At 50.9% G+C, this 15237-nt stretch overlaps 1 protein-coding gene across 3 annotated transcripts in view; it reads left to right on the top strand.

Annotated features, from left to right (window-relative positions):
- Positions 1 to 14391, top strand: part of PPARGC1B (PPARG coactivator 1 beta) — a 107369-nt gene extending 92978 nt beyond the window's left edge. For all 3 annotated transcript variants that reach the window (XM_040972721.1, XM_040972714.1, XM_040972707.1), the window contains 4 exons: positions 1340 to 1415; positions 3311 to 3432; positions 6057 to 6211; positions 7055 to 14391. In XM_040972721.1, the coding sequence (XP_040828655.1) occupies positions 1340 to 1415; positions 3311 to 3432; positions 6057 to 6211; positions 7055 to 7155 (454 nt within the window). In that variant the 3' untranslated portion in view covers positions 7156 to 14391. The remainder of the gene's footprint in view (positions 1 to 1339; positions 1416 to 3310; positions 3433 to 6056; positions 6212 to 7054) is intronic.
- Positions 14392 to 15237: the final 846 nt, after the last annotated feature.

The raw sequence follows: 15237 nt of genomic DNA, 5'->3' as shown, positions 1-15237 counted from the left end.
TCCAGGTTTCCCACATGGGTGTAGGGGCCCAAGACTTTGGCCACCCCTACTGCTTTCTCAGGCCATTAGCAGGGAGTTGGATCAGAAGTGGAGCCCCCGGTACCCAAAGGAGGATTCTAGCACCACAGGTGGAGACTTAACCTACTATGCCTTGGCACAATCCCAGTTGCTGTCTTTTCTTGATTGTTGGAGAAAGTTGGAACTCAGTTGCTTGGCACAGCTTGGCACCTGGAAAGCTGCTGAAGTAGGATGCAGCGTTCTCTAGATCTACATGTCTTTGCCTAGCTGCCGCCCACAAGTGCCCATCAGCGGGGAGCTTCTGGTGCTGCCTTAACAGTATGAACCCTTGGGGCGGGCGTCTGGTGAAAGCACCTGCATCCCAAATCAAAGTGCATGGGTTCAAGTCCCGTCTCTGCTTCCAATCCAGCTTGCTGCTACTGAGCACTCTGGGAGGCAACTAATAATGGTTCAGATAGGTGGGTCCCTACCACCCATGTGAGACCCACACCATGCTCCAGACCCCTGCTTCAGCCTGGCTGGGCAGTTGGGGAATGAACTAGCAGCTGGCCAATCTCTGTCTTCCTTCCTTTCAAATAACACCCATGAAAACCAAAAGGTTTCACAGTGGAGCACTGTGAGCCCTGCAGCCCATCTCCAGTCACTCTGCTCCTCAGGTGAGGAAAACGGACTGATTCCTATCACAGCTGGGTTATATACTACTGTTCTGTGGTTCTTAACCTTGGCAAATCGTAGCCTTTTCTTACCTGACTGGGACTTCCCAGGTGCCTTGGGAGAGACACCTACTTCTCTTCATTCTAGAGAAGGAGGCAGAGGCTCAGCGAGATTAAATAGAAAAGCAAAGGGAGCATTCATTGAGCAGTCCTGGGCTGGGCATTGTAGTACCCATCAGTGGATGAAGACATGACATGGTGGAGCAGCTGAAGTCCCCCAGCAAGAAAGCCATGGAGCTAGGATCTGCATGCATGCTCCAGCCAATGTTCTCCTCTGTGTTTCCCAGCGATAGAGACCAACAGAAGGGCAAGGATGGCCAGCATGTGACCCTTGGGAGCCTTGCCTGGGAAGTGTGGCTTGACTGAGCTGGTAGCCCTCCCTCCCAGATACAGGGATTGCGGCGGAGGGGCACACTGTGGTTCCCAGGGCTCAAGGAAGCTGGGGCCCATGTGTTGAGACCCCCACACAGCCTGGCTGTTGGTGCTACAGCAGCAGGGCTGGGTTTCTACAGGAGGGGGCCTGGCCACTTCTAACCCCTGTGTGAGGCCTGTGGACGCCTCCTGGAGTCATGTGTCCCTCCTCACAGAGAGTGCTTGTCCTCTGACAGATGTGATGGCAGAGGACCGTTTTCAGGAGGAACGCCAAGCGTGCGGCACACCAGGAAGCGGCGGGAGAAAGCCATCGTAAGTGAGCTGGGGCCCTGGAGCTGGCTGGGAGGCTCCTTCCTGTCATTCTCTGCCTGGAGGACCCGGGGGTGTGGCCTGCAAGGGAGAATTGTCATCTGTTTCTTTTGAGAAGCACAGCGGTCACCATGTACAGTCCACTAAGGAATGGTCATGGTGCACACACTTGGTGACAACTTAAAGCTCAGCATCAGGGCCCTGGAAAGGCCCAGTGAAGGTGGCCTACAGGAACGAAGAGTGGAGCCAGGCCGCCTAGGTCACAAGTCAGCCCTGCCACCACCTTCCGTGTGACCTAAGCAGGTCCCCATCTTGTCTGGGTCTCCATTTAGTCATCTGGTCATTGGGCCAGAGACTTCCTAAGGATTTACTTTCTGGCTTGGTCAGGGCTAGGGGACCAAGAGACCCTGCCCCTTCCTCCCCACTCACTTCCCTAATCTGCTCTGACAAGGTCCACAGACTGGGGCCTTGCAAGTTCACCTTGTGAAACTGTGCCAAGCTCTCCGTTGAGAGACTTTTGTCAGGGGCCTGCAGTGGGGCACAGGATCTCAGCCAGTGATGCCATGTCACAGGCAGAGTTCAGGACGGACACAGAGGGAGGCAGCCTCTCCCCACGCTGGCGTCAGCCCCCCATGACTTGTGCTTCAGGCCATGGGAATTACCCCACGACCTCCAGAGTGTGTGTTCCACAGAGGTGAGCAGCTGCCGGCCCGCTGGGACCTGAAGCACAGGGCCGCTGGGGTTGGGTCTCCGCTTGGAGCCTGTGTAGCTGTTTTGACAAGCCCCGTGCTAGCCATGACGAGCAAAACAGATGGGGACTTCACCCCTGTGACTGGGACAGGAGCGAGAAGGAGACAGTAGACAAAGGAATAAACAAAGTAATTACGGATGGGAAGAAGTGCTGTGAAATGAGCCACGTCTGGCTCAGATGTCTTGAGATAAACAGACGCACAGCCACACCGCGGTCGTTCTGTGACTGCAGTGGAAGGAAAGGGGGACGGGGCGTCTGCAAGGAGCCAGTGTCTGAGGGACAAAGAGGAGTGAGTGCAGGATGAAGGGGAGCGCTGTGGGACCAGGAGAAGCCTTCCAGAGGCTGGGAGTGGGAGCCCACCGATTGAACCGAGGCTGGGCCCGTAAGGAACGGGCTGAGCAACGGCAGGAGCCTGGCTGCACAGCCTACTGCAGACATTAGGTCTGTGCTTGCATCCTTGCCAACTGGGCTTTGAGGCTGTTTCTGGGCCCAGACAGAACCCATTCGTAGCACACATGGTCGGTTTTGCTGCAGGAGCACAGGCTGCAGGAATAAGGCTGCAGTTTCTCTTGTAAGCTTTACAGCAGGGGAGAAGAATGGGAGAGGAGGCTGCACCCTGAACTGCCCAGCCCACTGCCTCCTGAAGGTGACCCCATGGTCACCATGTGTACTTTGGTTGTAGCCACTTGGAGAACAGGAGCTCCAATGCCCAATGCCCTAATGCCCCCCTCCCCACTAGTACCCTTCCTTTGCTTCTCACACACTCTGATCCCTGCAGGTGACCTGGCTCTCAGTGCCTACCCATCACCATTGTAGCCGCTTACAGTCCCACTCCAGCCGCTTCCTGCTCAGGCTGCAAGCCCAAGGGCAGAAGCTGCTGAATGTGCATTTAGGCCCACAATGACAAGTCCCTTTTCCTGCTTGGCCCAGGCTCTGCTCATTTTCTTCCCAGAAGTGGCTGCCTCCTTTGGGGGCCACTGATTTAATCAACCCTTGATAGTCCGCTGTCCCCAGACACGTGTCATCCTCTCACCACCACCAGTAGGTGGCACCACTTGGCAGGCCCCACGCACTAGGACAAGGGCTCCTGGGCTTGCCAAGAAGGCAGGGCATAATGGGTTCCCCCCTCTGGCCCCCTCTCGAGCAGGGTGAAGGCCGTGTGGTGTATGTTCAAAATCTCTCCAGTGATATGAGCTCCAGGGAGCTGAAGAGGCGCTTTGAGGTGTTTGGGGAGATTGTGGAGTGCCAGGTGCTGACACGGAGTAAGAGGTGAGTAGAATCCAGCCATCGCCTATGAGGGATGCCAGGAGGACTCCACTCCCAACCCACATGCCCGAAATGTGTGGAGCACATCTTGGCACGGAAGAAGCACCTGCAATGGTGCAGCCATCAGGAGAGGTAGCAGGCACATGCTGTCTGGTCTCACGCGCCTGCTGGTTTCCACACTTTCTCAGGGAAATGTACCAACACATAGGTGGCATACACTACATATGCACTCCACTTCTTGCTATTCTGCTGTTTTGGGCAGCTCAGACAAGTTAGCTAAGCAGCTCTTTGACCACACAGTTACAACTGCAGACCCTGTGCCTGCCTGCCTGCCTGGAAAGAGCTCAGGGCAGCCAGAGCCTCCAGTGGTGAAGACACACCTGCACCGAGCCTTCCCTGTGCCACTCCCGTCCCTCCCTTCCCCTGTGCCTTCTGTTCCATTAGGCAACTTGCTTATACATACACACACCAGTGTTCTGTCAAGGGACTCTGCAGAGAAAACACTCCTTTAGATGTCAAACATTGTCAGTTTCTAAGTTATTTCCTATTAGTCCTGCAAACAATGTTTATTAAGATGTTTAAGTCTTAATAATAATGAAGAGTCTCAGCAGGAAATACTCTTATGTGAGAGTCATTTTGCATTTCTTAGCTGTTAGAACTGGCTGGTGTCAAGAAAATGAGAGCGCTGGTGAGGATGTGGAAAAATTGGAGACTGGTGGGAATGTCAAATGAGGCAGCTGATGTGCAAGACTGCCTGACCTTTCACAGTTAAATAGAAAACTGCCATGTAATGTGGCAGTACCATTGTGGATGTGTGTATTGCAGAGTTGGGGTGGCCCCCTTGGAGTTCATGGCAGCGTTGTTCACCGGCACCTGCGCTGTGCAAACAGCCCGCTGTCCAGTGACGACAAAGCAGATACACAAAATGGTGCATACGCACAGAGGGATATTACGCAGCCTTACAAAGAAAGGCTGTTTCTGACTCTTGCGTTAAGAACCTTGAGGAAATAAGTGGTATCAGTCAATCACAGGAAGATTGTATGATTCCACTCATACGATGTATCTGAAGTAGTCAAGTTAATGGAAAATGAAGGAAGCATGGTGTCTATCAGGGGCTGGCAGAGGAAGAAAAAGGGAGTTGTGGTTGAATGGGTTCTGGGTTTCAGTTTCATAAGGCAGAAAAGTTCTAGAGATCTATGCAAACCAGTGGAACTCTACTTCTGTTCAACTTGTCCACTGTGAATTTCATAGGTTTTATCACATTTTTATAAAATGACTCAATACACACATAGAACTCTTTTAAGTCTTAGCAATATCAGAATGAAAATAACATGCAAAACAAGGCAGATGCAGTTCAACCATAAAAAAGAAAGGTCAGTTTGTTAAGATTGATTTGTTTAAAGATTTACTTATCTGAGATGCAGAATGGAAGATAAGATAGAGAAGATCATCTGTCTGCTGGTTTACTCGCTAAATGCTCACCAGAGGCAGAGCTGAGCCAGGCCAAAGCCAGGAGCCCAGGGACTTGGGCCACCTTCTGCTGCTTTCTTAGGTGTTTTAGCAGGGAGCTGGACTGTAAATAGAGCAGCTGAGACGCTAGTTGAGACTCTGATCTGGGATGCCAGCTTTGTAGGCAGTGACTTAATGACTTAATGCGCTGTTCCACAATGCTGGCCCTGATTTGTTCAGATTTACAAAGCAGGCAAGATCTTTCAAAAAGAACCATATCAGTTCCAGGCATCTAAAGGGACAGAAGGGGTGTCAGGAAATGCAATGCACTTGGATGTTTACTAGGTGCCTGCTGGACAGGAGAAAACACCCCTTGGTCTCTGCTGTTGAGCTGGCATAGTGGTTGGATTATATCCATCCGGATTCTTGGGATTTCTGTTCATGGAACAGCCATGTCAGAATAGAGCTAACTGTGGGGCCCCTTGCCGTGCCAACCTTTCCAGGCGGGCTTTCCTCCTGTTCGTAGAGTGTCTGCCTCCAGCACTAAGCTTGACCTCCGTGCTGGCCTAGTGTCCCTGTAGGTAGCAGGAGTTGCCTTCATGGTTTCAGAAGAGATCTGGGCTGGTTCTTTGGGACTTCACCTGGAGTGACAGCTCATCCACCTTCCTGTGAATACCCCCTCCCCCGGTTCTCTGAGTCTGGTAGACCCCCGATGCTTTTGTTAGAGGAAGGGGACTGGAAGCCAAGCAGGCAGAGCTTGTGGGGTTCCCGAGGAAGGAGGGGATGTCTACACAATACCAACTGTGGTGGAGGAAGTGGTGGCCTAGGCCAGCTTTGGAGAGCACAGGGCTGTGAGACAATGGGGATGGATGTGAGGTCAAGGAGGCCGGGGACTCAGTCCCTGCTTGGACGCTGTTTCCACACCCAGGAGTGGCGATAATGGCAGCACCACCTCCCAGGGTCATATACAACTGTGGGAGGCAGCAGTGGAGAAAATTCCACAGATGGACAGCTTTTGTTAGCGCTGTGGCAGTCAGCCTGGGGGAAGGCGGGTTATTGTCGTTGGGACAATAACCACCACACGTGGGTTTGGTGTCACTGAGGCCCCTCTGCCCCTCATGTGGTGGTGGGTGCTGGTGGGGTGGTCTGGGAACACTGTGCCTCTGCCCCCTCCCCAGAGGCGAGAAGTGCGGCTTCATCACCTACCGGCGTTCAGAGCATGCGGCCCTGTCGCTGAGGAACGGCGCAGCACTGCAGGAGTGCCATGAGCCCTCTCTGCAGCTGAGTTATGGAGGGCTCCAGCACTTCCGCTGGCCCCGATATACTGACTATGGTAAGTGTCCCAGGTCCTGCATCTACTAGCAAGACCTAAGGCCCTTCCTGCAAGAAGGGCTCCCAGGTGCCCAGCAGCTACTTAGCCTGGGGGCTCTCATCTTGCTTTTCTTCTGGTCTTGGGTCCATCTTCCCATGGCTTCTGGGGTGGATTCAGGCCCATGCTCACCATCAGTGGGCAGAAGCATGGCTGGTGTCTCTTTGACCCAACAGGGCCACACCCTGTTCTCTTGAAGGGCACTCCATGATGCTCTTCTCCATGATGCCCCCTGTCAAGGCAGCAGCCATGTGCATTGATGGGCTGCGGTGGAATAATGTCACTGTCATGCCCTTGCCATCTGTGGACAGGCCAGCAAGGGACAGGCCAGCAAGGGACAAAGAAACCAAATGTAGGAAGTGAGTCCTTGTAGGGGCGAATACAAGGTGTCCTCCATACTCCAGGGCTGGTAGCAAGCAGACCCAGGTGGGGGCTCACTCTGCTGCAGGTACTTGTGGGACTCAGTTACCCCTTGTGTACAAAACAGAGAAGCCAGTTTTGTTAGCCTTTCCTTGTAAGATTTGCAGCAGAGTCTGAGGATCCTGGAGCTGAACAGGGGCTTGGGCTGCCCCAGTGCAGACTGCACCTTGCTCTACAGTCAGAACAGCCAAGGCCTTGACATGCTGGTGACCCAATGAGCTGTCACAGCAGAGGGACAGTCAACACAGCACTGTGCTGGTCCCTGCCCGGGAAGCTTGGTCCACGGGTGCTCCCAGGGGCAGACAACTCAAGGGTGCAAGGTCTCTGTAAATTGCTCATCGCCTTCCCCACTCCCCCAACTCTTCCATATCTCCCCATCCCCGCCAGATTCCAATTCCGAAGAGGCCCTTCCGGCGTCAGTGAAAAGCAAGTATGAAGCCATGGATTTTGACAGCTTGCTGAAGGAGGCCCAGCAGAGCCTGCACTGACCACAGCCTTAACCTTCGAGGAATACCTCAATACCTCAGACAAGGCCCTTCCAATATGTTTACGTTTTCAAAGAAGGAGGAGAGAGCAAGTGAGAGTACACACGTAGGAGAAAGAGAGAAAGAGAGACTTGAAACTGCTGTCCTCTTAAAAACACAATCAATGTTTACATTGAACAAAGCTGCTTCTGTCTGTGAGTTCCCATGGTGTTGATGTGCCACTGCCACGTTAGTGTCCCTGCTTCCCACCAGGTGTCCGGGTGCACGCCTCCAAGTGCTGTGGATCGGTCACCCTCCCCCTCCCAACTTCCTCGCGTAGCCTTGAAGCTGTGTCCGTCATCACTTTTTTTTTTTTTTTTTTTTGGTCCGTAGCGTGTGATGATGAATTTGTTACTTGTGAATAGAATCAGGATTATCAACGCATTTTTTTAATTGAAAAAAAAAACAAAAAGTATAACCTTACAATACTGTATTTATGGCTCAGATGTGCTATGCCTGGGATGACTACATCGCTTCCATGAGTTTGAACTATGCACTGTCATGAGATGTTTGCCTCTGAGCTGCCCTGCTTCCCTTGCCAGACTGCCCTGCAGGTGCTGCGTGGCCTTCGGCCACACCTTGAGCAGCACAGAGAGGGTTTCAGATCTTTGCTGCCAAGCCCTGCTCTGCCTCTCCCTGAGCCGAGTTTGGGGCAAATTACGGTGACATCCCCCATCTGGTGTCCAGCGTTCCCTTGGAGTGCAAGCCCACCTGCTCATGCCCAGAGCCTCACATACCTGTAAGGAAAGAGAGGCTTCAGCTGCACTGTTCCCATTTTGTACCCGATGGGGACAGTGCCCTGAGAGTCTACAAATGGCCTCCCCATGATCCCACACTTGCTAGGGTAAAAGATTTCAGGGATAAGTCGGGCTACACTGGGCACCAAGCTGGAAGGCTCAGGGCTTGTTGGGGAAAGTTGAGTCAACAGCTGACTCACTGTTACTGTGTGAGTCCAGGGATCCTGTGGTTTGCTTCTACTGCGGATGATGTAGCAGCTGCATGGGCTGTGACGCATGAGGCAGTGGTACAGATGGACAGCCTTGTCAACCACCAGCCCCTCCTCTCCCTCCAGCAAGGCCAGGGTCCTCATCTGTAGAGGTGTTTTGGTGGTCGGGTAGGGCAACGGGAGCCGGGAGAGGATGTGAGATTCAGGCCGGACAAGGCAGGTCCTACCATTAGAAAGCATCCTAGCTGAGATTTTTCTTGAAGCATGGTTCTTGAGTGACATCCAGCTTGATGTTCAGCAGGAGCCCGGGGGGCTGAGACCAGGCAGGGTGGAAGTCCCTGCCAACCCCCTTGATTCCTTTCATTCAGCAGAGGTTTTTTTTAAGGGTCCTGTTGCTTTACAAGAGCTTGGAAGTGGTTGTCAGTTTAGACCTGGCTCTTTGAGAATTGGTAGCTGATTTTTTTTTTTTAAGTTTATCAAATACCTCTAGGTAAACTGAGCCCACAATCTTGTCCTGAGGGTGAACACACTTCCAGCTCTTTAGTAAAGCTGGGAAACAACAGGCTAAAGCAGGAATAGGGAATTTGAGCTCTTGTGTGTCAAGTTGCTTGACCTTTCTGGACCCCAATAAAGGAAACTAAGAAGGAGAGTTAGACAAGTTCCACCAGTCTTAGCTTCTGCTGAAGTGATTGAAGTGATGTCTAGGTCAGGATTGCAAAAACAGTTCCAACACCTCTATGGTGCCATTCTTGGCCAATGTAGACATAACACGTATCACAGCATGTGTCATTATTCTTCCACCCAGTGCTCTGGGCTGCCATGCCTAATTGGTCAGAGGTGAATCAGCCTGACATCGTGGTCAGTCCCAGTGCCCACCGGTGGGGTAGGGGAGAGGATTACATACAGGGACACATTTGAGGAAGGCAGGGCTTATAAAGATGGACCAAAATAGGAACTTCCCACAGCACAGACCTGGTCATTCTAGGTTCCTTTACAGCTCTTCACTGCCTAGCACATAGTAGGCACATTATAAGTGGTTATGGGATAGGACAGAATTTTAATTCTCTGCTGCCTTCACTAAGTCCCGATTTGCATCAGGAGGAAACTGTATCTTCTTCCTGGGAACAAGAAAGAGCAGCAGATTCCAGACTCAGACCCCACCAAGTATGCCCTTGGTTACTTGGGTCCCTTCCCTCCCTGGCTCCTTTGTGTTAGAAGGAGTTATTGGGACCGTCTCTTAGACCCTTCTGTTGGCTTCCTCCTCTGGCACTAGGCCATGGGTTCTACGTGGGCAGAGCTGGTGGCACTTTAGAATAAAGAAATGCAGGTTTTAAGGCAGAACAAGTGTCCTCTCCCTCCATTGGGGTCTACAGGAGCTGTCCTCTCAGGTCCACTCGAAGTGACTGAGACGTTGGCCCTTGACCAGCACAGAGCCCTGAGTGTGGGGTTGGGAGCTGCCATGCCTCAGGTGAGGGCTGGGGGCTGCTGATGAGGGAGGAGGCCAGCCACAGGCATGCAGTTGTCTCTGCTTCCTGTCCCAGACCCAAAAGGCTACAAGGTCTCAAAGTGATCAGCCCTATAGATGACCTTTCTCCAGAAGACTCATTCGGTGCTGTGTACTCTCTACCAAGGACATGCCAAGGTCTCTCGAGGAAAACGAGTCAACCTTGGTCTCCTTCCCACCCAATTAAGGAGTGACCCAGAGGGAGCAGCTGCCATTGGCAACCATCTCATTGTGGCTGTGTTCCTAGTATCCGCTCTTGATGATGTTTACATGTAATCACCATCCAAGCTTTCTGCAGACCGCGTTGATAGTCACCCACGCAGGACCAGTCGTACTGTCTGTCTTGTGTGCCATGCTGGTGTTTTCCAACAATGTCCAATCCAACCGCTCTGTGGAATTCTTCCATCTCCTTCCTCAGTCGCTACAAGGCTGAATCAGAGCCCTTGTTCTTGGGGGTGCTCTGGTTGCTGAAGGAAAATGCATCAAAGAGGTAAAGAATCTGAGTGGATGGAGTGTAACTAAGGGTCCCACCCCCTCAATCCCCATTGCACCTTGTCCCCAGCCAGAAAATTGCTGTGAGTCAAAAAGCACCTGTCTGTCATGTGCAACTGCCTTGAGGTCTTGCAGCTTTGAGTGTGCTACGCTCAGGAAAGAGGCAGGGATTTGGGGAGGGGACAAGAGAAGCAATGCTCTAAGCTGCAAAGACTCAGTACATAGCGTACTGAAGTGGGAGGGGGAAGAGGTGCCATAAGATGCCTTGTGTGGCCTATAACCTGTGCTTGTTGAGTTTATGGGAGTGGCCTCTAGATGTATGCAGTTTGCATGCTGAGGCCACTGTGTGGGTGATGGGTGGTGAGGTGTGGAAGGCTTTGGAGGCCACGGGCTTCTGTGTGGACAGCTGCACACAGGGCTCATCCCAGACACTGAGTTCCACTGATCTCTGACCTGAGCCTGCAGCTTGACAAAATACTCAACATGACTCCAAGGCAGGTCAACCCCAGGAGAAGGGTTGATCTGACTCACTGATAGGAAGATTTTTCTTAGTCTTTGAGATTTAGCAGCTGCCCCCAGTTTGGGGGAACTCCTCACACCCCAGATGTGACCAAGGAGAGGAATTGTTGAAAAATTGCAAATGAAGTAAACTCAGTGATTTCATTAGCCAGAGAAGAGGGGCCCTCTTGCCGCCTCACCTGGTACTTGAGTGTGATACCTTAAAGCTGGTCCCCTGGCCCCACACAGTGGTGGTGGTGAGTGCGGCACTCTGGGACTGTGTGTGGAGTCTGGGGTACAGGGTGAATGGGAGGAAAGCTTGGGAGACCCATGTGTGAGGAGACACTGGCGGTCCAGAATCGACCTGGGATACAGGTGAGGATGTCCGGGAAGGAGTCAGCGTCTAGCTTTGCACTAGGCAACCAAAGCACTTAGAAGATCCCCTTGCTTCATGCTGGCTCCATGTTCCTATGCTGGCAAGTACGGGTCCCCTGTGGTGGTGTGAGGTGCTCTCCTAGACCCCGGAACATGGTTGCTGTGAACAGAGGTGCCTTCCAAGCTCTCGGCTGTGGGAAAACCAGCATGGGAGCCAGCTCTTTGCTGTTGTCTCTGCTGAAACCCTACAAACAGGCGATGGGGAGCTGAGTAAAGCTCTGGGCAGCTGCATTTTTCAGAAAGAGGAAAACGGCCCAGTAGTTTATGGGGCAAAGTCATTGAACTCTAAGCCATCCCAGAGTAAGCAGCTCTCGTGTTTCTTGCCTGCTGCGTGACCTCAGACCCACCCCACTTCCTTCCTCATCTAGCATGTCAGAGAGGTGTGAGCATAAGAGACGCTTTCACTTCACCTGGGGCCTAGGGACTCCCCCTGCCCTGTCTCTGGCTGCACCCCTGCTCCAGTTCACAGGGAGGGTTCTCTGCAGGACATGTGGCCAGCAGCAGGCTCAGTCCACACACACAGTCCTGGGCGGGGCTGCTTTCCACCAGTAGGCCAGCTCTCCTCAGGACGGACCTAAGCCATAGCTCCTAGTGGGGGTGATGATGTGAGGCACCCAGCTTGGCCGAGGGAGGGTGCCAGTTCTCACCTTGGCCTTCTCGCTGGCCCCACTGAGGAGCTTTTCATCTGAATGTCGTGACCACTTGGCTGTTTCTCTCTTGCTCTCCCAGACAATACTAGCAATATACTTTTTTTTTTAAACAGCTTAACTTAGGCACTTTTCACACATTTCTTCAAATGATTGTAAACCATATGGGGCAACAGGAGGCATCCATCACACTGCATATGTTTGGGGCAGCTTTTGTTTTTTATTTCCCGGCTGTTATAGCAGCAGTGACTGAGGCTTTGGGGGTCTAGTTGGGGGGGGGGGGAGTGGATTTTTCAGATAACTGTATGCTGTCAGAATTCCTTGCACATGGGAAGGACCCAAATGGGGGAGTTGGAAAAATATAACTTTGTTAAATGATCAGTCCCTGGGCTGTGCAAAAAAAAAAAAAAATTCTTCAGCAAGTTGCTCTTATCATAGAATCTCTTCCAGGGAGCCTAGAGAATGAAAGGGCCTTCTTTTTCAATCTGCCAGCCTTACCAATGGGTTGAAGGAGCGTGGTCAGTTTCCACTTGAGCACTTTGCCTTATCCAGCTGTGGCCGCCATCTAGTGGTCAAAGACCGTACCCACCAGCTCCTGGGATGGAAGGCAAATCCTTCGGGCCCCTGTGCTGCTGCCCAACACACTAACTCCAGGAATGAAAGGAACAGCTTGAGCATTCAGCGCTTATTGTGACACTAGAATCAGGAGACTCCATCAGTAAGCACTTGGAAGACTTGCATGCAGACCAGCACTCCTGAGGGCAGAGGAGCAGGAGCAGACCCTGCATCCAGGGCCCAGGAGGGGTTTACTGTAACTGCAATACCAGCAGCCGGGTGGCTGCTGACCTTGTTAAGTGAACCTCTGGGAGGTGGCCTGCATTGTACCTTCGGGACAGGTGAAAGGGTTGAGAGTGAGCATTGAAGGGAGGGGCCTGGCCATGACCTTTGATGTGGTCCACTGAATAGCCAAACACCTTTGATTACTTTTGTTTGTCCTTGTATTTTGTATTTTAAAAATCTTGTCAAATGTTTTTGTGTTAGGAATAAAAAGTCATAAATTATTCCCAACTTTGTTTCTTGAGGGATGTTGTGATTCCAATGGAAACAGGTTGGAAATCTCCAGGGGAGAGTGGTCAGGGCGGCATGTAGAATGGTTGGGTTTGTAGATGGCTTCTGGGGAAGCGAGCTTCCAGAAGTTCGTGGGCAGCCCTTGCCTTGCTGTGCTGTGTGTTAGCATAGGCGTGGTGCACCTGCTGCCTCTGGAAGCTGGTGTTGAACCCAAAGTGAGATCCTTCTCCCGACCCCAGGTGTTTAGAGACAGTGTCTGTTGCTAGCCTTAATCGACTGGGTCAGGTGGTCCCTACGGTCCCTTTCAGCTTTTCCAAATCTTGGACTCAAATCCTTTTCTCTTGGTGTGACCATGCAGCCTAGAGAATTCTGAGCAATAGGGAGCCAGGGCGTTCCCTGGCTCTGTGACAGGGTCAAACCAGGGAATGGCTAAACTTGTGAGGTTTTGTCATCCCCAGGGGTACTACTGTAGGGGGCATTATTTATTAGGAAGCTCAACAAGGTAACTACAGCCTGGGGTGTGTGACTGTAAGGCTGTGTTTGCGGGGTGGGTGTGTGTGTGCGTGCGTGTGTGTGCGTGTGTGCATGTGTGTCTGTGGAATTACATTGATGCATTTCTTGAGAAAGGTGCAAGAATTTCACCTACACAGAGGGACACATCTGCTTTGTTATTTATAATAGAAAGCTAAATTTTAATTTTTTAAAGGACACTGCTAATGATTGAGAATCGAGTTTTTAGTTTTGCTATTTTTTTTAATTGGTAGAGGATTTTTATATATTTTCCATTTCGTTGGGTTGTGTCCTTATTTATATAAATATCCGTAAGCGGCAAGGAAGACACCTTCTTTGCTTTTAATTATCGTGGTTGTCATCGTCCCTATTTTGTTTCAGGTGTGATTTATCTGTCTTACCTTCTAAATGAGAAGATGTTTTCCTGTATTTGTACATTGTCAGATTCTATAGTTTCCTAGATAATTTAACCAAATTGCTCTATGTATTATTATTCTGTGAGTATAAAGTTCTATTTTAATGTCTGTAAATACTTCAGAACTGGCTTCTTTCTCAGAACTCCCGCCTGTGGAGTTATTGTTTACATCACAAAAACTGTAGAATCTCTATGCTCATGTACTGTAAATAGTGAAGTGATCTGCTTATAAATAAATACACTATGGAGATTAAAGAGAAAATGCCACCACAGCCCTGCCAGTGTGTGTCTTTCTTTCCTGTTCCTGCGAGCTCCTGGAGGGGCGCCCTTTGCACCATTTGGGGGGAGCCTTCAGCAAGGGGAGCCCTCGGGCCAGTGTTGGCCTCTGCCTCACCAAACCTCTTCATTGGCCGTCCCTTCCTGGCACTCTTCACAGCTCGTGCTCATCATGAGTGGCACTTTTGTCTTAACGTTGACGGAGCCGTGCTCTTTTTGAAGGACTTTGTGTTGTTTCTTTATGTAGATCAGCTTTCTCACTAGGCACACTAGGCAGATGTGCTGTGTGAGGCATGACTGACATGATGGTTTTGGGCAATAACACCAGGTTCTGATGACAGTTGCTTCTGATCATTTCTTGGGTGGGTGGTCTGAGGTGTACACTGCGTGGGGTGAATGCAAAATACTTCTCCTTGTGTGCAGACATCCAGGGAGTGGGGTGAAGAAGTGACTTCCTTCCATATCCTTGGATCCTGTGTTACTTGTATTTCAAAGAGTTGTGCCTTTGTTTTGTCTTAAAGTTGGTAATTTGGACTTTAAGTGCAATTGATAGCAAGATAGCCATTAATCCCTCCCAAAGGGTTGAGATAAGAATGGGTGCAATCAGCCATGCTATTTCATGTTATATGTAAACTGCTTTCCGATTGTTCTTTATTATGGCCTTTGTTCAGGTGATTTGTTTTTTTCATTCACTGAAAATCAGCTGGATTTCTTAGGTTGGAAGAGATGGCATCATGATTTTCTGTTCTAAAACATCTCTGCCTCACTCTATCAGAGCTGGTGGAGAAGACAGCTGGACTGACGGCAGCTCCCTTCACTCTTTAGATGGTAAGCTCCTGGACAAGACTGTTCCCTGCACTGCAGGGCATCTGCAAGCAAAAATTTCTGGTGGGGGGTTGGTGTTATGGCTGATGGTATCTCCTGTAGTTTGTGTCATGGCTACTCCACTTCCTGTCCAGCCTCCTGCTAATTAATGTGCCTGGGGAAAGCAGTGGAAGATGGCCAAAGGGCTTGGGCTCCCGGCTGTTCACGCCAGAGACCAGATAGAACTATTGGCTTCAGGCTCTGGTGTGGCTCAGGCCTGGCCACCGTGAATCAATCAGCAGATAGGATTGTTCCCTTTCTTTCCATAACTCCAAGTTTCAAATAAGTAAGTATTTTCTAAGAATTTTTTTTCTGAGTGGGTTATGCTGTGGTACAAGGAATCAAATGACAGACTGAGAAGATTAAAATTTACAGGTGGTTTTTTTGGTTG

The sequence above is a fragment of the Ochotona curzoniae genome, unplaced genomic scaffold (assembly GCF_017591425.1).
Source record: "Ochotona curzoniae isolate NIBS_2020 unplaced genomic scaffold, NIBS_Ocur_1.0 contig_1, whole genome shotgun sequence".
NCBI classification, from domain to species: Eukaryota; Metazoa; Chordata; class Mammalia; order Lagomorpha; family Ochotonidae; genus Ochotona; species Ochotona curzoniae.
This window is presented reverse-complemented; position numbering and strand designations above follow the sequence as displayed.